The sequence below is a fragment of the Culex pipiens genome, chromosome 1 (genome assembly GCF_016801865.2).
Source record: "Culex pipiens pallens isolate TS chromosome 1, TS_CPP_V2, whole genome shotgun sequence".
NCBI lineage: Eukaryota > Metazoa > Arthropoda > Insecta > Diptera > Culicidae > Culex > Culex pipiens.
Genome location: NC_068937.1, coordinates 112,572,478 through 112,597,436, shown reverse-complemented (window position 1 = coordinate 112,597,436; position 24,959 = coordinate 112,572,478). Strand labels below are relative to the sequence as shown.

Genomic DNA, 24,959 nt, shown 5'->3' with positions numbered 1-24,959 from the left:
TTTAATAAAAAACAACAAACTAATAATTTTTCTAAACAAAAAAATGGGCCTGACCCGAATTGATCAGCTTAATGTTGAATTCGGCAGTTGCCTTCCTGATTTTTGTAGAGAGGATCCAGAAAACTTATAGTAGCGATGATTCAGGTTTTCTCCAGAATGAATTCAAAACTAATTAATGACACCTTAATTCACAGTAGCTTGAACCCATTTTTTAGGTACCGTAAACTGGGGTCAAGCGGGACACATGGGGCGAATTGGGACAGCAGTTTTAACCATGTTGGAGCACAATATTTTGTTTTTTTCTGGTTGGTTTCGGATAGAACAGACTCAGACCAACAAAATGTGTACATCCATTTCCAAATTTAAAAGCTTTAAGTGCTCTAAAAACGGCTGTCCCTATTCAGGCTGTAGTCCCGATTTGCCCCAGATTACGGTATATAAAGTTTTGTGATTCTTTTTTTATTTTGATCGATAAACGTGAAAACTTAAAAAAAAATGAAGATCCTTAAAATGAGGCCCTGATTATTTTGTTTCTCAACACTTTTTCATGACAATATTTTTTGCAAATTTCTAGTCAGGCTTGCTTTGCAGATGACTACAAAACGCTTCTTATAAAAGCTGTCGATTTTTTTTTCTTTGAATGAACCTTAAATTGATGCCTAAGAATGACTTACGGAATCAAACTTAAAAATTACAATAGCAATTTTAAACTTAATGATTTTCAATAAGATAAAAGCAAAAAAATCAGCAATATAAGTTTTTTATATAAAATTTAGTTTCATAACCCAAAGTAGGCATTGTTTAAAGCCCCAAAAGGTTACAAAAAAAAATGTTGTAGCTGCCGAATGCAGACAAAATTATTGTTGCATCCTATGCTGCCCTGCACTCCATGCATCAATAAGAAAGTCTTGATGAAATTGCATTTTACTATTGTAAACCATGCGTCTTCTGTTCGTGAGTAAATTTAATTCCTTCATCAGAGAAACTCACACACCAATCGATAACCCTCTCAATTGAGGTACGTCCTCAATCAGCGCGCAACCACCACTCATGGCCGGATGCCAATCATTCGCTACAAACAAGACATTCCCGGACGGCTGACTAATGTCCGCCGTCAGACGAAGCACGGATCTGGGCTTGTAATCAGGACAAAATTACACCCAGACCAACACATCCGCTAACCACACCATCATTATCTGCCGACGAGGACGACAAGCGTTGGCCATTTGTGGTTACAACGGGGTTTCGATGAAAAGGCTGTCATTCGTTTGATTTTCGACCTGCAGGAACTTATCTTATCACGTTTAATTGGTTGACCACAACAGTACTTGAAAATTTGGCTTGTTTTCGGTTGCATTAGACGACAGAAAACAGTAATTTAGGGTAAATGTCTCTAGTTTGAGTAATACGGATTTAAATAACTCTCTTTTCAGTGGCTACTTCTGCTCCTGCTTCCGTCTCTCGTCTTTGCTCAAGACCCTCCGGGAACATGGCAGCAACCATACGCAATACCTGTAGATGCAGAGAAAGTTTCCTTCCTAGGCTACGATTCCCTTTCCACGGAATTACGCGTCTCTATGTGGGAAGAAATGGTCGTACCTTTCAAACTGGTTGAACTAAATTATCATGGAGCTGAAGCTGACATCAAAATCACCAACTCCGGTCAAACTGGTGCTCTGCTTCTTTATGAAGGTGGCAAACACTTCATTGTGATCAACAACAAAATGGACTACGAGGTCGTGGCCCACCGGACATCCATGGTGTACTTATCAATCGGAAATTCCCAAGTCTTCTTAGCAATCGATCTTATCAACATCCTGGACAACGCGCCTGTTATGTCTAGCGCCGGTCCCTGTTCCGTGGATGAAGGTTTGGAGAACTACTTGTCCAACTGTGAGTACATAGTGTTTCACGCGGATGGATTCGTCACAAATGGAATACTGGGGAATGACACCAACGCGGTGGGGTTTGACCTACCCGAAACTAACGCGGAACTGTTCAAGTTTGAAGAAGTGGTTGGTGGAGGTGACAACAACAACAAGAAGTTTAAACTGAAGTAAGAGTACTTTATCGATTCAGTCAAGGTGTCAGATTTAATCGAATTTTACTATTTTAGAGTTCTCAAAAAGCTTGACTACACGCAGAATGCCGTGTACAGCTTCCAGGTTAAGGTCTCCGACCTAAATCGAACGCACGAAGCCTCCCAGAACATAGTGGTTCAGGTGATTAACGTTGAAAGCCGCGATCCTGTATTCACAAGACCGTTCACGACGCAGCGCATAGATGAAAAATCGCCGTACTCAACGATTGTGCAAGCTATCGACGGTGACACTGGCCTTGGTAGACCAATATGTTACGAAATAGTGACCGAACAGGAAAAGTGTAAGTTTTAGGTTGATTTGTCTATAGATTGGTCCGTAACAAACCATTTTTGCAGATGCGGAATACTTCAGTATTGGCAGGGAGACGGGCGAACTGAATGTAAAACCGATCAATCGAGATCACGAGCAGAACGAGTTCTATCAATTCACGGTAAGGTTTGTCTTGCGACCAATGCCACTAAATAAAACTGCCATATGTTTGTGTTAGATTTGGGCCTACAAGTGCCACAACCGCGAATTCAACGAGAGCAATGTTGGAGCTATCATCTTGAACGATTTGAACGATAGCCCACCCGTTTTCTCCGTTGAACCGAACCAACTAAAGTTCTGGGAGAACACCCCGATGGAGCTGGATTTTGAGCAGTTCACGATTGACGACCTCGATCTGGTAAGTCTCTTCAATGCCTGTAGCCTAAAGTGATAGGTTTGATAACTATTCTCATATGTAAGGGTCCTCACGCAACCTATAGCGTGGACCTACAGGAACGGGTGTCCAACGAGCTGCTGGAGGACGTCAGCTCGTTCAGCATTACTCCCCGAAGTGGATACCAGCGGGTTGACTTCACGTTAACCGTGGTAAATCCCGCGGAACTCGACTACGAAGTAGATGCTCGTCAAAAGTTTGAACTGCTCATCACCGCCAAGGAGGAGGTGCACACGACCGTGCAGGTGCTGAACATCGAGCTGCTCAACTGGAACGACGAGGTTCCGCAGTTCGAGCAAGATACCTACAGGATAAGCTGCAGGGAAACTGTCGGCGAAGGGTATCCACTAGTGACGGTTCACGTGACCGATCGTGACATCGAGGACAGCGTTGAACTTGAAATTCTCAGTAACATTCGACGAGATCTGAACGTAACCGAGCTTGAAAGTACAGTGGACAAGCAGTACAGCTTTCTTATCAGCACCAATCGGAACGATGTGTTCGACTGGGACATCGCCAGCGAGGTGGTAGTGCAGCTGCAAGCTTCCGATACGTTGCAAACCGAGAAAAACGAACCAATTCATCAAGTGTTTGCACAACTAATCATCACCGTGCTAGACGTCAATAACAAACCACCATCAATAGTGTTGGTATGATCCTTAGAACTGTTAGTAGAACAAATAATTAACCTGTTTCTCTTCTAGCCTCGTGGAAGTATAAACATCGAAGAAAACTCCGCACCCGGAACTGTGGTCAGCATTGCTGGTGAAGACGCAACCGTAATCGGTACCGACCCGGACTCTAGCGCTGAACTGGTGTTCAGCATAGACTGGGAGAATAGTTACGCGGTTAAAACCGGAGCGACTGTCTCATCTGCGGTCTTCGAGGGTTGTCTCGTCTTTCAAGTAGATCGGACAAATCCAAACCATGTCGTGGGGAAACTGGTGGTAAATCCGGACTTTGATCAGACCACGATCCACCAGAAGCTTGACTACGAAGCGTATGAAACGCTGTTCCTGAACATCAAGCTAGAGGATAAGAAGCAGGAGATTCCTCCTGGTGATACCGAAACGTTGCTGGTCATCCAGATTGATGACGTGAATGATAATGCTCCAGAATTCGTTGACAGCACGCTCACTGACGAGCGCTTCGTGCTGGAAGAGGCTACAGCAGGTTCGATCGTTGGAACGATCGCCGCAATCGATAAGGATGGACCATTGTACAACAAAATTACGTACTCACTGAGGTAACTGTCAGATTGTCAGTCTTTTCAGCAGTGGTAAACCTTTTTTTTTGTTTTCTTCAGGGCTACCAACCCCAATCATGAAGGGTGGATATCAATCGACCCCCTTAGCGGACTTTTGTCGGTGATCGCAACCGAAACCAATCGAATCAACTGTGACGTTCCGATAACGGCGGACATCCCGCTTGACATCACCATTACCGATGGCGAATTCACTGCAAGTGGGCAGGTCTCGGTCAAGATCACCGACACCAACAACCAAGATCCACTATTTAGTGTACCCGAAGATCAAATTATTCGAATTTTGGAGAAACCTCCGGTTGAAACCGAGATCCAACGGCTTAGGGCGAAAGATCTTGACCGCGACGAACCGTTCCACACGGCGACCTTCGAGCTGGATTTGCGGACCTACCCTGAGCTGCAACGCTACTTTGACGTAGTTCGAGAGCAAGAAGAGGTAGACGATCGAATGATTAATATCGCTTTAGTTCGAGTACGGCCCAACGGGGAGAAGCTAGATCGTGACGCAGGTCCCGCCCAGCATCAGATCAAGGTGATTGCGATCGACAACCCCAACAGCTCGGGTCGACGAAATTCGGACGACACGACGTTTACGCTGGTGCTGTTGGACGTCAACGACAACAGGCCGGAACTTCCGGTGCACGGTGAACTGAAGCTGTCCGAGAATACCGCCGAAGGGGTCGCGATCGTGGATGTTTTCGAGGCTACCGATCGGGACGATCGGGAGACACCAAATGCCAAGATTAATTACAGGATTTTGCAGATCAGTGCAGGTAGGTTGTAGCACACGATGCTATTTTTTGGAGGAAGATTAGATTTAACAGGAGCTGGCGCTTTGCATTTAAAATTTAAAGGTATTAAACCCGCGAAAAAGATGTTTTCAATAATGTAAATTGTTGGGGCTTCTTGCAATGGTATATTTAACATTAAAGTTTTGAGCACGGTGGACCTCGGTAAAGATCTTCAATTATTGACAAGGTGCGACGCGGACCTGATTAATTGACATCTAGCGATGTTTAGGATAAACGCTTTTGTGGCCAAAGTTCCTATTTTTTAAATCTCTTTTCACGAGTTAAATCCCAATTCATATTCAAATGCATAGCACCAGATCCTGATAAGACCAATCAACTTCATATTTGGGATATAGGCTCAGTACGCCCTCCGGAATAAGCCATTTAATGCCAGCAAAAAAGTCATGATTGTTACATCCTAATATTTACCTTTTTAAATTCAGTCAAAGTGACATCGTGACATGCAACACTTCGGCCGCCAAATCATTTCGCTTAAAATGTACCTTTCCATAAAACCGATAAACTCACTGTTTCTGTTAAAATCTATTCAACTAGACATACAAAAGTGCTTTTCGAGGTTGTGAGAATTTTATTTTGAATGGTTTCAACTCGTTCAAAAGCTATTGAAGATGGAAAATTCAACGCACCAGCTGTAATTACACTTTAAATTCATTTTGCGTTCCTACGGGTGCGCTCACTTGCAAGCTTTTACCCATTTCTTCCTGGCAACAAATCGTTCCGACTGCTGTCAGACCTCTGCGGAAGTGGACACGGAGAGTTTACGCGAAAATCCAGTCACGATTCTGCCGTACACTCAGCACAACAATGAATGGTCGTGCAAGTTCTGTCCGATTCGTTTCCGGTTTTGTCAACGATTCATGGTTTCACCACGGGTAAGGTTTCCCCACAAACAGTCTTACCGAGCTTTCTCGTCACAGCCAAGTCATGCCCGATCCGGGTGGCACGAACTTCCTAGAAACTGTTGTTAAAATACCTGGACACAGAGCCACATTGAACCAGATTTCTGTTCCCGAAGTGCGGGCAAATCTTGCCCGCAAACGTCGGGGCAATTCAATGTCGACGTCGACATTGGCGATACCAGCGAGCTCTGCTGTAACTTTAACAGCAAAAATTGTCATCGTCAAATTGTCTGTGACATTCACCGGGGGATTCAATTTGCTGATTCGCAACGTACACGTGTACAGCACACTTCGTAAACTCGCTCCGATTCAAGCTCTGATTTATCAAAGCCAAAAAGTTTTTCTTTGCTCCATTTCCTGGACTTCCGGGAGCACGGTTTTGTACATGTGCAAGACTCAGCTTGAGTTTACAGAGATCGGTCCTTGCTACAAACTGGCTTCAAAGAATTAAAACGGATTATCTTACATTTAAATGAATGCATTTTGTGATAAACGACAATATTTACTTCCAAATAAGTGTTTGCAAAAAAATATTATTTTGTTAGGTCTTGGTAATGAGTCTATGATCATACTGTTAGCGCGAATCTACACGAAATACAAGCTCTTGGTAGCAAGTAGCAGATTTTTGGCTTTTTGTGGTGCATTTTGTACGTACTCAAAGGAATTTCAAATTTCCAAAGAAGACCTACGGTTCTCGTTTCTCATGTGTGTTAGATTTATAGCGACACGGAGTAATATCCGCACTAACGAAGTTTTTGATGCTTTTGCACTTTTGATCCGAAAGAGATTGCGAGTTTGTTAAATTAAATTGTGCAAAGAGTTATTTTTGTCAGTTGTTTTCAATCAGGTTTATGGAATCATAGACAAACGGACGTAAATTATTGAACCGTAAACTGGGTCGATCGGGACACATGGGGTGAATTGGGACAGCAGTTTTAACCATGTTTGAGCACAATATTTTGATTTTTCTGGTTGGTTTCGGTTAGAACAGACTCAGACCAGCAAAATGTGTACATCCATTAGCAAATTTAAATTCTTTAAGTGCTCTAAAAACTGCTGTCCCTATTCAGACTGTAGTCCCATTTCACCTCAGATTACGGAACAAATTAAGCAAAAATCATCAAATACTTCAAAAAAGAAAATTTAATGGCAACCAGCTCATGTGGTCAATACAAAAGTTATATCAGCTCCACTCCTATAAGGCTTTTTAGGTCCAATGAAAAAAAAATCAACCCAAAAATATCGAACTCCTCGACCCAATGCTCGAGCTCGAGCTCTAAAAACCATGCGAAATATTTTTACTGACAGTCAGTCAAAAAAAACAGCTAGAGGTCACATGACAAAAAACAAATGTTAGAAAGAGATAGGAAATCTCTGGAGCAACACGAGAAAATGGCGGATAAGGATTTTGACAGCTGGTACTATTTTGCAAATTACGGGCCAACAGGTAACTTTTACACAAAACCCTTCCCAGCTACCGTTTAACACTGCGCGTTTTGTTGAATAGTTACATGTCGGCTCGGTATTTGAGAAAAATAAAAATTGCTTATGCGCCTTTTTCAAATGTTGCTCCAGATCTGATGTAAACAAACGCAAAGTTTTTATGTTAATATTCTTTGAATGTGTTGGTAAATTTCTGACAAGATAGCCAAGATCCTCTGTAATTACTCTTATCTTTAAGAAAATTGCAATTAAAAAAGCCGACTCTGTTCTAACCTGGGTGATGAAAAGAGAGAATGCGTAACGTGATTTTCGAATGATCCCACTTTGTTTACATCTACAAAGTAGGAGGCTGTTCAAGCACAAGCATGGCTTTTTTCTTACTGGTATATGACCTTTTTTATAATCAGTAGTATGTGTTTTATTTTGTCTAGTTTTTGTCATTTTTTGCTGGAAAATTGTGTGTTTTCAAGTTTCTATTGGTTAGAAGAGGTTTTTCTTTTTTACGGGTGACGAAAAATTGCGGCGAGAGTGTCATTCTGCGATGTCAAAGATAAATTCCTTGGCTGATTTTGGAATCCTGCAGCTCTTCCTGGTCCAGCTAATAAACATCACTTATTCTAGAAAAGCTGATTCAACAAGCAGAGAAGATTTTCACTAAACCAGTTGGTTTTTAAACGGAATCAAACAATAAAGACAGCTTCTGGATGAATACTACCGCATCGACTCCATAAACAATTTCCATTCATAATTATAAAATTGACGATCTCGCCTTTAACTTTCTTAAGATTTCTTGACTTTTGGAGTTTTTTTTTTTTTTTGAATAGGTCCAATAAACCAAAATTTTAGTTTTTGTATTTTGGGTGTTTTTCAATACCCCTGACTCAAGGCGGTTTCAAAAACACCCAAAAAGCAAAAACTGAAAATTTGGTTTATTGGACCTTTTCAAAAAAAAACTCCAGACTTCAACTCCAGGTCCTCAAAAGTCATACATTTTTCATTCCAGCAAAAAAAAAAACAATTTTTATTGATCGATAACAATACTCTCTACTTTTGGGTAACAGTAAATTGGTTCCACTTTGACAGTTCAAAATTGAGGCCGTTTTGCGAACCACTATTCAGCACCCAGGTTCTAACCAGTACCAAAAATAAATCAATAAAAATAATTTCATTGCGATATACTGCCCATGCTCGCATAAATGGAGCCTAACATTTCAAAACGGCACAAAACTATTGTAAACAGTAATGTATCCCTTTCACTCAAATGACGGTTTGCATAAGGTGTGAGAGGGATACACTAAGTTGCGTTGTTAGTTTAATTTTGGTTACCGCGGTAAATTTGTTTTGAAATAACGCCATGATTCGAATTCTCGGACGCTTCGAAACCCGGACAGCTCATCTTGTTTTATCAATTATTAGGATATAAGTTCTTATTATGAATGTCAAAACTGTGTTATTTGATGAATTGTAACGTCAACTTTCATTAAAAGTTGGTTAACAGCGTTCAAACGTTAATGACAATACAGTTAAATAAACTAAAATTATAAGTTTACCAAAAAAGTGAAACATTTCACTGAAATATTTCATAGACGTCTCAAGCACCGGGAAGGCAAAGCAGAAATGTATGGTTTTGATTTCTTTAAAATCTAGCAAATTTTTATATGAAATATTGATTGTATTGATGGTAATAACTTATTTGAGACCTAAAGAATGCCATTCACTAACATTTCAGTCCAAATTCGTGCAATTCTTAAGCAAAAGTGTCCGGAATTCGAATCAGCTCTTATCATTGTCCGAAATTTGAATCCCAACAAGTCATTTTAATTTCAAAATTATGATGAAAAATTGTTAGAAAATACTTTTTTTAAGCATTTTCTTAAAACTGACTGTTTATACTACATGCTCATGATATTTAGTGATATTTCTACATTTACAACTTATTACATGATTTTTGCCAGCTGAAACAAAAATGATATGCTACTAAGTGTCAGGATTTCGAATCATGACGTTAATTCGTTGGCGTCGAACTGTCAAAAAATGATACAAAAAAGGATACTTTTCTACCACAGTTTTTCGTGTGATCAATGTAGATTTTTGACAGTTCGAAATATTTCAAGAAAATTTGTCGCGATTAACCAAAATCAAATCAACAATGCAACTCTAATTTCTAAAACAAAGTACTGGATGTTGTAGGTTCTCCTGAAAGAGCACACGATTTTGAACCAAACAGCATCAATAACTCAAAAGCGATGAAAATACATGTGGGCCAGTATAAGAGCTAGAAAATATGCAAGTTCAAGCGGTCGATCTTGTTCAAGCGGTCGAAAATAAACGCTTCAGAAGCTATTGTTGTATATGACGCGAGCTAGCTGTCTATCCACCCATATCGTAAAGAAAACGCAGTTTAAAAGGTTTCATCAGATTTATTCATTGCTTCAGATTATTGCTTATCTAACCATTTCCTTTATACATTGTAACTTTCGATCCAGATGATGCACAGACAAATCATTCTCAATAGGTTTCAATCTGTCACACCTTGTTAGCCAGTAAAAGGGTTCTTGGAACAAGACTGCAATCGTCAGCTCACAACTGCCATGTAACCGACTATTCTTCCAAAGACCCGACCCAGAGTGTCTCCTCTGTCATTGCCATTGTCCTTTGCCTTTGCCTTCATCTGCACATCCGCATAGTTGATAGCATTTTAATCAACTTTCATTGCACATTTCTCATTTCTAATCTTCTTCTCCGGCACTTGCTTCCCACAGCTGACGACAGTTCCCAGGGGTCAACCATCAACGGCGACGACCCGGCTGCCACCATTGACACACTGTTCACGGTGGTGCAACGGGACGACTACACTGCACACTTCCGAACCGGCCGGAACCTGAAAGGCTTTTACGGCACGTGGGCGGTGCAAATTGAGGTTAGGAATATGCTGCACCAGCTTCCTGTTCCTTTCTTTTTTTTAAAGCTTTCTGTAATTGAAACGGAATATACCTATCTTCGACTGACTGAATTTCTACTTCTCTTTTTTTATCTTCCTTCTCTGAACATGCTCCCGGGGGAAATTCAGGCCTGTGACCGAGGCGACGAGTACGAGCTGGACCCGAACAGTGTCAAACTGTGCAGCAGTGCCACCTACACGGTCCAGGTGGAAGCTTTCAACTACATGGCACCGGTTATAGACGTGCCCGGGGCGGACGAACGCATCCGGTTGAGGTGAGACGTTGGGGATTTGATTCCGTCCATGTGTGTTGATGAGGAAGTGGTTTGATGTGCGAAGGAGGTTATGTAAGCCATTATGGTTGCACTGGAATCAAGATTGTGATGGATTGACGTTGACTGCAATTTTCGCTGTGAAATTGTTTTTTTTTTGTGACGAATGAAAATATTTTTTAGCAGCTCGTGTAGAGCGTCCAATTTCCCGGGGTTACTAATTTTCCGGGAAACGAGAAATTTTCAGCCAATTTCCCGGGAAATCCCGGGAATTCCCGGGAAATTTTAAATTTATTGAAAATTGTTATGATCTTGGTTTTAATTAATATTATGCAACAAAATTGTATAGGACATCAACATTAATGATTTAAATAAGTGTGAAGTGTCAATTAGCAGCTTGACTGCATGTGAAAAATCATTCGACTAAAAGAAAATGTATTTTGGTATTTTTTGATGAGAAATATTTTTTATCAAAACTGTGATTAAAATTAATCCATGATCCACAATCATAATATTGGATAATCCACAATCACAACATGCAGAAATTATGTTTTTCTTGACAAATACTGGTTTCAGCTCTAGAACAAATGGTAAAGTGTTGGTTTTACTCCAAACAACCCAATGTTTTCAAATATTTGAAGCAAGCTTTGAATATATGTTTGCATTTTTTGAGAACAAACAATGGAAAGTAATTTTTCAATGATTTTTTTGTATTATTATGCAAAATGATTTAAATTATACGATAAATTAACATCATTCCACAAAAAGTCTTCTATTTTTTCTCATTTAACCCTCTACACTAAAACCCCGGTTTACGCTCAGGCGTTACGCTTTGTATTTCATCAATTTCTCTGGAACGACGCAATATTTTTGCAATCTTTTTAAAGCGATTTATAGGTCTTGTGCAGATCTACAAATTGCTTTCAAAAGAATGTAAAAACATTACACTGTTTTCGAGAAATCAACCAAACAAAAAGCGTAACGCCTGCGCGTAAACGGGGGTTTTAGTGTAACACCTGTGATTTCACCAGTGCTCCATAATTATTTTACTTCAAATTGTAATTTCTTTAGTACTAGGTATTCAACCAATTGAATCAATTCTTTTTGCACAAATTCGATTTTCATCTCATTTGATCATGGCAAACAAAAACGTAAAAAAATCTCAATTTTAATTTGGAGGTAAGGAGTTAACATTGTTTTGATGAAATAACATCAATCTATTAAAAAATTATTGTAACAATTTCATACTCATTAAGCAAGATCTATTCCCAGTTGCTTTAAAAATTAATATTATTAATATTATTTTTTCAGAGCATTTACAAAAAGTAGTTCCAAAAATTTAAGAAAATGTTTACTTCCGCTTAAATTTCGGGAATTCCCGGGAAAGTTACAAATTTCCCGTAAAACGGGAAATATTTTATTTTCTGAAATCCCGGGAATTGTATTCTCAGGACGGGAAATTGGATGGGCTAGGCTCAAACGATAAGTTAGACAAGATTTGACTCAGAGATCGTATATCTGTAACAAAAACAATTATCCACCTCTTACAGTACGGGTACACAATAAAATTGTATAAAATTTCATGTAATTTTAAATGCAGAATTATGAGAAATCAGTAAAGGAAACTTATTTGACTGTTTGGAAATAGGCAATTATCCTTCTCACTTTTCAATGGCCTGATTGCAATGCGAGCTAAAGTTTGGTCCCGTCCCGAACAGGGGTATATCACAAGGGAAATGCGTAATGACACTTTATCAGATAAAAGTATACCAATAACAAATTATGGTATTCCTGAACTCATTACAATGGAGCACCCGCAGTCGAGCAGTTTTTCACAGTTCGCTCCATAAGAAATACATTGTAAAAAAAAGCAAAAACTGCTCGAATGGAAATGCTCGATTGGCGTCTAGTTGCGTTATGCAAGAGCAAAATTTCTTATCATTCCAACCAAAAAATCAACCTTTCACTAATTTTAACATTTCAGCGATTACCTATACATGTTCGAGTAGGTATATTTTTGTTTTGCAGTGTTTTATGAAATACCTGCACTTCTGAAACTATAAGAATATGTTGACCACTTGGGACAAGGTCATTAATTTTACCCTAATATGATGTCTCGAAGCGACACTTTTTGGACTGGGCAACCAATGTGCTCCTCACTATTTTACCAAGTAATACCACAATTAGACAAAAAAATTGAAGTGATATCCAGGCTCAAATAACTAGATTCTTCAGGTAAAAAATGTAACTGTGCCAATTTTGATCCCAAATGGATAAGGTTTAATGGTCGCTTTTTAACGTTGAAGTTGTTTGGGAAAAAATAAAAAAAAAATGTTAGGGGAAAAGCAAAAAAATCAAAATTCTGAATAAAGGTGGCATTGAATGTGGCATTGATCATTGTCAAGTGTGAGATTCTTTTCGAGCATGCTTGGCCAAATGGTTACGCTATCCGCTTTGTAAGCGGATGATCATGGGTTCGATTGCCATCTGCTCTAACCTTCCATCGGATGGGGAAGTAAAATGTCGGTCCCGGCCTTGGGTGTTGTTAGGCCGTTAAGTCATTCCTGGTGTAGGAGTCGGTCTCAGTGCTATGAAGACAAACAACACAACAAACCAAGCCGTCAGTTCGAATCCTGGGGTGGAAGATTCCTTGGAGTAGGAAGAGGTTTGGTGCTCTCTCCATTCAGGCCTTTGGTCTCCTAGGTTAGATCAGAAACTTGCAATAGAAACCACAAAAGTCCTGGGGTCGTGTTAAAGTGGATGGTTCGATTTTTTTTAATGCTTATGTAAAATTTTATGACAAACAACTTTGTCCAAGACCGCAAAATGATCCGAGTTAACCCTGATGAGTTATTAGCGATTAAAGAAAGATATTTTTGTATGAAAAGATTTTTTTTCACCAGCTTTATCGGTCTATAGCAATCCTTAAACCTTAACCGATTTGGCTCAAAATTGGCACAGTATCTTAATTTTACTTAAAAAATTGATCCAGGGGGTATGCTTTTGGAGGCGATTCTACCATCAGATGTTTTGCTGTGTGTAAAACACGAGAATTAAACTTTAACTTTGTCTGCTTGACTCATTTTTTTTAATGCAAACTATGCATACCAAAAGGAATTCCATTTTTTTACATTTCTTTAAAAAGGTACACTCAAACTCCGATGGTCTGACACCAACAGTTGTCAAACGAACTGGGTCACTTTTTAGTTTGACACCCCTTTTACACGGAGTTCACACTACCAAACGTTTGTTTTGATATTGTGATATACCCATATTTACACTTAGAACTTTTAGAGCGCCCGCCGCGGGATTCGAACCAGCAACCTCTGGATTGTGAGTCCAGTGCGCGGTCCGATCGATCCACATAGGCGGGACAACCGATTGATAAACGGGTCGAAAAATCACGTGAAAAAATTTAAAATTGAGGTCCGAATTGGTGGGTTGACTGTATATCAGCTTATGCTCTTCCTTGGCAAGTCGAATCATGGTGACCGATAAATACTGTTAAGGCTCTGCATTGATGTGGCTATTGAAAAACATAAGTGACATTTAGGCCGTTACAATTCTTTTTTAAAGCTTTTGAGCCCACCCTCTCTCCGTCCCCCTCCCCCTTCAAAATCGGTCCGAAAAATCAAAATTCAAAATAGAAATTAAATAAGAAGTCGAATCAATTGAAAACAATTTGAAAGCATTTTCCTGCGTCCATAAATATTTGGATTTTTTTGAGAGTCTCCGTTCTGTACTGCAGAAAGTTTTTTTTTCAACCAAGGTAAAAATATATTGTTATATTGTTATTTTCAAAATTTTAATAAATTACACACTTACACAACATTCTGATGCATTTTTTATAAAATTATTTCATTTTGGAAAGATCCTTAGCCATTTATAAGACTATCACGCAAAAAATGCGTGAGGACAGTTCAGATGAAGATTTGCAAGAAAAAGATGCGACCACCGTTTGGGTGTAACAATTTAAAGTTTCCAGAGGAAGCTCGTGCTAGAATCAATTAAATTTTATGTTTATGTTCATTCATAGCATAATTGAATTTATTCATATTTTTAAATACTCATCGAAATGTTTCCACTGCGGAATTCATCAATCAAGTGGATCTGAATTATGTTAAACAACAACATAGATATCAACTCAGTATTGTAGCTGATTCGTTATATAAATCAGCATCCATCAAGGTTGCAAAAATTCTCCCATCGTCGGAGCCCTCTGGAGCACATCAATATTCAAAAGCATGGAGAAAAAAAAATCTGCAATAATTGATTTTTTGCTCAATTCATCTTCCACCACCAGATTTGGCGAGCAGAGCAACGGGCAGCCCTTGGTTAACACGCAGGGGACCATAATTCCGAACTTCAGCGCCACCGATACGGACGGAGGCCTGTACGGCGAGGTGACTTTTTCACTGCAGGGTCGGGACGGTAAGCTCTCTTTCCGTTGATGGTGGAAACACCAGGGCAGATGCTAGAAAAATTGATTTATTATGTTGGTGATTTTTTTGTGATATTTTTTTTTCGTATGATACAGAGAACGCCCAGGACCATACGTACTTCCAGCTTATCCGGGTTGATCGACACCACGTCCGACTTGTCGTGCCCAATGTGGACGCTATCGAGGTCAGGTCATATCAGGTAAGGCTTTTTTTTGAAAACTGGAACCTTCATGAAAAAAGCTGAATTTTATGTTCTGTAACTTTAAACCTGTTATTTTTGCAATCATAGCTAAAAGGTATGAATGAATCAGTTCAACAGAATAAGTCCACTTATTTAGAAATTATGTGCATTCTATAAAAAATCTTAGTAAAACCATTTTTTCTGTGTACTCACACAGAAATGGACATAGCCGTGACCTTTTACCACTATCGACGGCATCACAACCTTTTAGCTACTTTGTCATTTCCTAAATTAACTCCAGCTCATCTTCGCATTCAATTTACATTTACCTTCAAATCCTAATCTCATTAGAAATCACCTGGTGACTCGCTAGCACTGTTCCGCTTTGGAGTCACGAACCGGGCGAAAGTCCTCGACTACTCGCTCAGTTTACGACTCCGAGTCCTCCGTGCGCTGAAATTCGGCGTGACATCCGGGTGGCGGGCGTGACCTGAAATCCAGAAATCCGGTTTCAGGATCTCTAACGGTTCGATTTTGCCCCCTCCCCCCACACAGGTCACGGTGCTCGCCAGAGACGGTGGCGGCCGGGAGGCCACGTCAGTCAACGTGGTAATCGCCTTCATCAACATGACCGGCGACCCGGAGTTCCCCGAGGAGAGTTCACCCTTCGAAACGGATTTCACCGGTAAGTTTTTTTTTCGGTTGTGGTGGTGCCTAATTTGGATTTGCAAGCACGTTCCATGACGATAACTAACAACATGACAACAGTTCGACAGTGTTTTTGAAAGTCAACCACAAAATGAACCTTTATTTGGGAAAAAATTGGGTACTAAAGCCCTATGTCAATTTTTATGTACAACGGTAAAAAACACGATTGAAAACCATTTCTGATAACTTTTTTCCATTTTAATGCAAAAAAAAAGTTTTACAAGACAACATTTTTTCGATGGATCAACTATGGTCCCCTTGGAACGAGCTGTCAAGTAGGAGCTTTTCTGTCAAGAAGGACCGCGAGGTTAATTTTTCAAAATTGATTTAAAAATCCATTTTGAACTCTTTGTGGTCGTACAAAGGGTCATTGTACTCAGAAAAATAAGCTTTACCGCTGTAAACAATAATATCAGCAATCTAAGCTTCATTTTAGGACCCAATTGACTGAGATTAGAAGCTGTAAGTGGTGCATTCTTTACTGTTTTTGAAAACAATGAATCAAAGACAAAATGATTGTAATTTTCATTTTATTCATTTTCTTTAATCAATTTTATACTTATTCTTTGAAAGTTTATTAGGGAATTATTATAAAATGACTGGGAATTTTAGACGCTTCTAAATTTAACACACAGATATCTGCAGTCAGCACATTGAAAGAAATACTGCCGATCACTTTATTTTAGAAACATTTGGCGAGTGTCCTCAACCTTTCAATGAAGAACAATTAATACCGATCCGGTTACAAAAGTTCACTGAATATTGATTAACCCTCTACAACCCAACCCCGCCTCTAGCCGGGCTCGATCTAAAAAATCGCCAAAATCATTTTTTTTTTTCAAAAAAAACTTCGATCTTTAAAACATTAGAATGAAGAACTCTCTTGAAATTTATTAAAATTTTAGGAATGGAAGCGTGATTTGTTTTATGTAACTTTGGCAATATTTTTGCACTGTTGGAAAAAAAATTATGATTTTAAAATAAAATTCTTGAAAAAAGTCTTGCCGGTTGAATAAGCTTTAAATAAACAACGTTATAATCCCATCAATTTCAACCCTGGATTATGCCGTGGACCCGTGGTGTAGGGGAAAGCGTGGTTGCATCTCACCCAGTCGGCCTGGGATTGATCCCAGAAGGTCCCGGTGGCATTTTTCGAGACGAGATTTGTCTGATCACGCCTTCCGTCGGACGGAAAGTAAATGTTGGCCCCGGACTAACCTAAAAAGGTTAGGTCGTTAGCTCAGTCTAGGCGCAGGAGTCTTCTCCCTGGGTCCTGTCTCGGTGGAGTCGCTGGCAGGCAGTTGGACTAACAATCCAAAGGTCGTCAGTTCAAATCTTGGGGTGGATGGAAACTACCCAAGTAACATTTTAGGCTTTATCAAAGCTGTCACAACCGCTATAAAACCTATCAGCCAAAACCAACATTTGAACCCCTTAGTCGTAACAAACTCCCCAGAACCTTGATAAACCCCACTTAAAACCCAAAAGGATCTCCGCAAAAGGTTGTTACGGCCTATTTATAAAACCTACATAGGAGTTCAAGGCTTTACAACTGAATCCTAGCAACATCCTCAAAGCCTTGATAAAACCATTGTTAAAACCTAGTCAGGAGTTATGGAAAAATGACATTTCATACACACAAAAAAATATTTCCGAATTTTACATCATTTACGATGTAACACTTTTGCACGTCATTAAACATTTAGTTTTACATGTAATTTGATAACAAATCATACGTAAAATCGCGATTTTACGTGTGATTCAACCGTTTACGTCGAATCTCAAGTTTACATCAACTGAGTTTACATGTGATTCATTTTTTCCGTGTCGGGTAAATTCACATATTTTTTCTGTGTACGTCTTGAAACGTCTAATGCCAAATAAGTTTTATTTTTGCAAAATTAAATAAGTCTTCGTCTTGCCAAATGAAATTATGGAGATGGTTGTCAAAAATGGCGATAATAAATAATAGATATTAGAGGTAGTCCAATTAATTTGAAAGCTTATTTCTCTCAATTGATGGCTCAAATTCAGCTGCGATTAAAATTTTATTGATAAATGTAGGGGAGATAGAGTCAAAAAATTCAACTCGCTTCATCAAAAATCAATATTTTAAAATCATAGTGTTTAATGTTACAACATATTTTATTGCAATTCTTTGTAAAAAATGTTCAAAATATTTTTAAACATCTATCCTGCTCCTGATCGCATAAATGTCCCATATGCATTTTCATCGATTTCAAGTTATTGATGCAGTTTGGTTCAAAATCGTGTGCTCTTTCAAAAGAGTCTATAACATCCAGTACTTTGTTCTAGAAATCAGGAGGAATTCCAGTTTTTTCACGAAAATTTAGTTTTACATGTAATTTGATAACAAATCATACGTAAAATCGCGATTTTACGTGTGATTCAACCGTTTACGTCGAATCTCAAGTTTACATCAACTGAGTTTACATGTGATTCATTTTTTCCGTGTCGGGTAAATTCACATATTTTTTCTGTGTACGTCTTGAAACGTCTAATGCCAAATAAGTTTTATTTTTGCAAAATTAAATAAGTCTTCGTCTTGCCAAATGAAATTATGGAGATGGTTGTCAAAAATGGCGATAATAAATAATAGATATTAGAGGTAGTCCAATTAATTTGAAAGCTTATTTCTCTCAATTGATGGCTCAAATTCAGCTGCGATTAAAATTTTATTGATAAATGTAGGGGAGATAGAGTCAAAAAATTCAACTCGCTTCATCAAAAATCAATATTTTAAAATCATAGTGTTTAATGTTACAACATATTTTATTGCAATTCTTTGTAAAAAATGTTCAAAATATTTTTAAACATCTATCCTGCTCCTGATCGCATAAATGTCCCATATGCATTTTCATCGATTTCAAGTTATTGATGCAGTTTGGTTCAAAATCGTGTGCTCTTTCAAAAGAGTCTATAACATCCAGTACTTTGTTCTAGAAATCAGGAGGAATTCCAGTTTTTTCACGAAAATTTAACACGTAGCCTTATGTATGGGACAAACTTCAAATGCGTTTTTCTCAGCTTGTTTTTTTTTTTGCATATGGGACATTTATGCGAACATGGGCAGTATCGCTATATTAAACATACCAGAAATTCAGCATAAATGTGTGTTTCCATCAAATTTAAATCATTTTTTCAGTTTTTATTTTTTCAACCAAGATGGCGGTCAACCAAATTCAATCAGAAAACGCGTTTAGCGCCATATTTAAGCAATGCTAATGGGCCGCGTTAAATGCCTTTTCAGGAGCTTATGGTTTTAAGTAAGCTTTTTACACGCCTTGACAGCTAAAACACCCTGGGTTTTAAAAAAGCATGCGATAAAACCGTTTGGCATGACATTGCCATTGGGTTTTCAAGACTCTCTTAAAACTTACATAAAACCTTATTAAAAGCCATTTAGCTTTCATTGTCACAAGGTTTTATTTCCGAGGCATAAAACCTTGTTAGAACCTACTAATTAGCTCTTGCTTATTGGTTGCGATGAATGCCTAAATAAAACTATAAAGCAATCAAGATGCTATCACAAAACCTCAATAAAACTAGGTGGTGGCTAGTTGGTTTAAAAATATTACTTGGGTAAAGTGTAAAAAGAGGTTTGCAATTGCCTCAACAATCAAGCCTTCGGATACTTAGTTTCGAGTAGGAATCTCGCAATCGAGAACGCCAAGGCAAACCGGTAGAGTGAATAATTTGATTTTGATTTTTGATTATGGTACAGAGAAATAAAAACAACATTTTTGCAGGTTTCACAAGGCATTTTATTACATCTACACAAAAGTAAGAATTGCTACGAAAAGATTGCCAGAGAGTTATTTTACAGTTTAAAAAGTAAATTCGTCTTAGATAAACGATTTTTTTATCATGCTCGTAACAGCTCTCGCTTTCTTTCACGCAGTTTGAACAAAAGCACCGTTCGCAAAAAGAGGATCCACCTTATGGTACGTTCGTTTGAACAGCCAGTGCGGCACTGAGTGCCACACTCGTCGGTGCCAGTTTTGGTTCAAACGAACATTCTTTTTCAGTGTGCATGGAACTCGCATGAAACTGAAAAAATATCGAGTGCGGCACTCGGGGGGATGGCAACCCTATTCCGACCAAAGCAAACTGACAACAGTCGACATTAGTACGGTTGTCAAATGAGAGCCCACAACAAAAGCACTAGCTGTCAAATGGTAGCCCATAACAAACCATTGATTGTTTGGGTTTTTGATTTTCAAATTTCCCGCAATTCAAACGATAAAATCCTGAAAAAACACGTGAATTGTGTTGCTGATGGCAAATTCTATCATATCCTTGGAGATTCCATCCCAATATTGGCTGAAAATTCATGTCGAAAAAAGTGATTTTTCTGTTTACCTTTTTTTGCTTTTTTTCTTTTGGTCGATCAAACAGTGCGCTCGTACACTGTGAATCGGCATTACACATTTTTTAGTTTGGTTTTACACATTTGCATGGGACTTTTGAGTTTAACCAGGATAACACACTTCGTGTTACCAAAGTAATATAAATAATACTGATTCTGAGTGTTTGTTATCTGAACTTCCAAGATGGCGGCTTCTTCGCTACCCCCTGGCGGCACTAGAGTTTCAGTTCCAAGATGGCGGCGAAACTCGTGCGGAACTAGCGCGAGTTTCTTCAAACAAACACTTTGACAGCTCTGAGTGCGGCACTCAGTGCGGAACTAGCCCTCAAACGAACGTACCATTAGACTCTAAATTCATTATCCTAACTCTCGCACCCAACTTCCCGTTTCCAACGCACGACTACAGTCATTCTTTCCGACCCTGAGAGGCCTACGGGCTCCCCCGCTACTTTGCCTATCCTGAAGCTAACCTTATTGCAATAAATAAGTTTAATGAGTAAAGTTTTTACCCGCGGCACCAACGTAGACAACAACAACGGTTCACTTGCTGCATGTGTAATTAATTGAAAACTTTTTACGCGTAATGAAAGACTACCTTTTGATACTGTTTTTTTTTCTTCACCATGTTTTTACGCCATAAAAGTCAAGAGTCATTAAACCATCATCCGGGACCGGGATTTGGTCTAGTGAAGGTTTCGTGCCCATTCACGCCCGGGTCGGAAGTTGTTCCCTTTTTGAAGATAAGCAATTTTGAACGCTTGCTACCAGGGGTAATTCTTGGGAGGAAGGTACGTAATTTCGCTGAAAAGTGATACTTTTTAACAACAAAAAACACATCCAGCCAATGATGTGGAGAATCAAGAAAGGTCGTACCGCTTTTTGACGATGCCATTGTTTCTAAAAGTGCGTTTAATTTGTCCGACCTTTAGTAAGGGAGGTTGACCATCGGTTGAAATGGCTGCGTACAAATAAAAAAAAAAAATTTCAAATCGTCCAAATAGTGCAAGTTGCACTTGAATGCGTACAATAAACGTGTTTCCTTTGATTACGCAGCCAAAAATTGAAAGTACTCTCCTACCAAATCTCCTGCGCTGAATACAGAGGCGATGAGCCAGAAACCTTTCGTCATTCATGGGTAATAATTCGCCACACCACTTAAATCATGAATAATTGAAAAAAGTTCTCCAAGTTGCTTCTTTTACCCTTGCATAATATTTAGCTTCATTGTTGTGTTTATTCCTTTACTTTACACAGAAAATGAGGAAGGCCTCGAGGAGGAACGAGAAATCCCACAAGCATTTGATCCCAAAAATGCCGAACTTCCTCCGGAGGAGCAAGAGGGCGTATTTTATTTCATCGACCGTAAGTGAGTTCAAAAGTCTAGTTTTCCCCATATCTGATCCATTTCAAAACCTAGAAAACTACGGTACCTCCAGCCATTTGTTCAGCCTGGAAGGTCGCATCCTTCGCCTCACGAAGATGATTGACCGCGAGGAGTTCGCGGAGCACACGATCAGCGTTATCGCCACCAACAACGAAGCTGGTCCGGCGGGTCCAGTTCCGGCCAACTCGCGAGCACGACTCATCGTTCACGTCAAGGTGAACGATGTGAACGACAACCCACCTAAATTTAAAGCTGAATCGTACTCGGCCGGTATCACGTCGAACGATTACCCGGGCAAGGTGTTGTTTTACGTGATCGCTGAAGATCCGGACGAGGACGACGTCATTAGCTACACCATCGAAGCGGACTCGCTGGAGACGCAGGGTGAGAACCTGCCGACGGCACCGTTCCCGTTTGCTCTGGAGCGGAACAGTGGCCGGTTGACGCTGGCAGTCCAGATGACCGAACGAATGAAGGGTTTCTTCACGTTCAATGTGGTGGCCACGGATTTGGGTGAGTGTACGAACGCAACAAGCTTTGTTCACACTATTAACATGTTTTTATTTGCGTCATCAGTTGATCACACGGATAAGGTACAGGCCAAAATTTTCATAATTGCTGAATCGAACCGAGTAAAGTTCGTGTTCCTGAACAAACTGGACGACATTGATACTCCAGAAATAAGAGATTTCGTAAGTTCCCACAGAGTTCCTCCCTTTCCTAAAACTAACGAATCATTTCTCCACCCAAGCTCGAGCAAGAGTTCACCGATCACTACGGCATGCAGTGCCGCATTGATGACGTGGTTCAGGGCAGTCTGGATAGCGGAACGTCTGGCACCCGTGTCGGCGAACACCTGGTCACCGACGTGAGGGCCCATTTCATGAGAGACAATGAAGCGGTCGAGGCGGTCGTTATTCAGCAGCGCTCCAACGATCGAGTCTTTGTTACGAACCTCAAAACTGCGCTTTCCACGAGGAACCTACTCCTGCAGGACGTCCCCGTCAGCAGTGCCGCTGCTATCGAAGAGAACCAAGAACTGCTGCAGATCATACTGATTGTGGTTGCGTCCGCGCTCGGCGTCGTCTGTGTCATTCTGTTGGTTGCGTTCTGCATCAAGATACGCAGCCTAAAGCGTGAGCTAAAGGCACTGTCGGCGACCGATTTCGGTTCGATTGCGTCCGACATCAACGGAGGCCGGAAGGTGCCGACGACCAATCTATTTTCGATCGAGGGTTCCAATCCGGTGCTGAACGACTCCGAGTTCCCCAAAGGGGCGTTCGACGATGTAAGCGTGCAGTCGTACGAATCGGACTTCCTAGGGATCGATAACGACATGTTTGCGAACAACCGAAAGGACAGCATCAACCCTGCACTGATGGAGCACATCCGGCAGCGCTCGTTGAACCCTTTGGTTCACAGTGCCACCGAAGACAAGGTGCCGGATAAGGCTCCGGTGTTGATCTTGGGGACCGACCAGGATTCCAGCACCGATAACGCGGACGAACTGAAGCACAAGTTCTGATCGGATTTTGATTCGCATTTTCTGTCACACTCATGCCCTCCATTTTCATCTCAGGATTTAAGTAAATACTATTATATTAAATATTATTGAATGTTTAGAAAACTTAGTTCGTTTAAAAAGCTGTTACGTAGTAATGTTGATGACAATGTCCAATCCTCTGAAATTTTCAAATATGGTTCTCGAATGTGCTCAGCACTCACACAAATTTTCGCGCGTGCTTTTTTCGACTCTCACCGCTCTCACAAACTGCTCAAGAGAGATTCAGTCCCGGTTACACTACATTCTGCTTGTGTGAGTGGAATCAATTTACACTCAAATGTGGCATGCCACCCGAATGACGAATCTTGCACTCAAATTAATCGGAAGTACACCCTTACCAAAAATCATGATTTTTTGAGTTCCAAATCCCACATTTCATACGATTTTTCCAGTTCAACCCATATAACCATTTTTATGGTTGTAGTACCTGAACACAAAAAAACCATTTTTATGGTTGTAGTTCCTGAACTCAAAAAATCGTATGAAAAGTGGGATTTGGAACCAAAAATCATGATTTTTTAGTTCCAAATCCCACTTTTCATACGATTTTATGAGTTCAGGTCCATGGTTCCATGGTACCATGGCCAAAGTCCAAGTTCCTGAACGTGATGCGTTTTGCGGATGACTTGGAAAAGTACTACTCTGGTGTGACGAAGCTCCACCGAAACAAGCTACGAGTTGCTCTCAACAACGTGAAGGAGTCGAACGGATTTGTTTGCGACCCGAGGTTCTGCCCGGTATTCGGGTTTGGATCCCAGTGCGTTTGGTGGAGATCGACGGTTGGAGGGAGATGGCCTCTTTAAAAGAAAGAACCTTCCGATGGTCCAGGCCATTGAGGAGAGGCAGATGGGCAAATCTCGTGGTGAGGGGGAGAACAAGAAGTTCGCTATAGCTTATAAGACGAACTCGTACCGAGTAAGTTTTGCTGGCACAGTACTGTCCAACTACCGACTACTGCAACAGCAAAACGAATTGCGGTAAGTGCGTAGAAAAACAGCAGACTGACCAATGCGTAGCAGTGCCAAGGAAGTGCTTGATTTGTGGAGGAGCAGTGCACGAAACTAGGTGCTGTCCGAAGTACCAGGAGCGGCAGGACGGGTCGGACAAGTTGAAGCAGGAAATTAGCAAACGGTCCAAGTGGTGTTTTGCAGAGATCGTGAAGACTAGCAAAGTCGAGAACCACTACACCGTCCTTTCGGAAGAAGAGCCACAATCAGAGTCTATTCTACACCAGGAGGAGGCCCAAAGCGGAAGATGAAATCCAGCAAAACACATAGTGCGAAAACCGGAAGTCCACCAACAAAAACACATCTGCCACAACCGGGGAGTGGCAGCATTCAACCGTGTGTTTCCTCCAGTCCCAACCACCAAGCCGGAAGCTGCTGTTTCGAGGCACGATTGGCAGCCCGTAGACCAACGAATACCGTTTTCCGATATTTTGAAAATGGTTCTGACCGTTTTTGAGTGAACCAAAACAAAAATGCTTCTCGAGCCGTTGATATCTTCCCTCAAGGGTGTCACCAAGAACCTCGCAGAGAGTCTCTTGAGTAACGACGATCTTAAGCAGTAAGCATATGGTCGAAAGACCTGTTGCTGATAAAGTAACACATTTAGCCGTTCTACAATTTAAATAAATATCACGAGATTCTATGGTAAGAAATTTGAAAGCGTAAATCTGGGAATCACACCGAAAATTGAACGGCCGAATTGACAATAGTCCAAATTATGTCCACACACTGGACATAAGTGACCCATTATCACTGTGACCCATTATCACTTAGAATGCCGATTTGTCTAAGGAAACTTGTTTGGTTCCGGTCAGTTTCGGATACAAAAGAATAATACATCACCGTA

The 24,959-nt window shown here is 40.2% G+C and overlaps 1 protein-coding gene across 1 annotated transcript; it reads left to right on the top strand.

Moving 5' to 3' along the window:
- The first annotated feature begins 1,434 nt into the window (after positions 1-1,434).
- Positions 1,435-23,172, top strand: LOC120432484 (cadherin-23-like). Its single transcript, XM_039597701.2, has 16 exons — positions 1,435-2,056; positions 2,117-2,382; positions 2,438-2,532; positions 2,590-2,769; positions 2,832-3,455; positions 3,510-4,051; positions 4,112-4,842; positions 9,986-10,143; positions 10,294-10,439; positions 14,740-14,867; positions 14,974-15,077; positions 15,615-15,744; positions 21,412-21,519; positions 21,575-22,054; positions 22,118-22,233; positions 22,293-23,172. Exons 1-16 carry the CDS (start codon positions 1,578-1,580, stop codon positions 23,064-23,066), a joined length of 5,061 nt encoding a protein of 1,686 aa, XP_039453635.2. The 5' UTR covers positions 1,435-1,577; the 3' UTR covers positions 23,067-23,172.
- Positions 23,173-24,959: the final 1,787 nt, after the last annotated feature.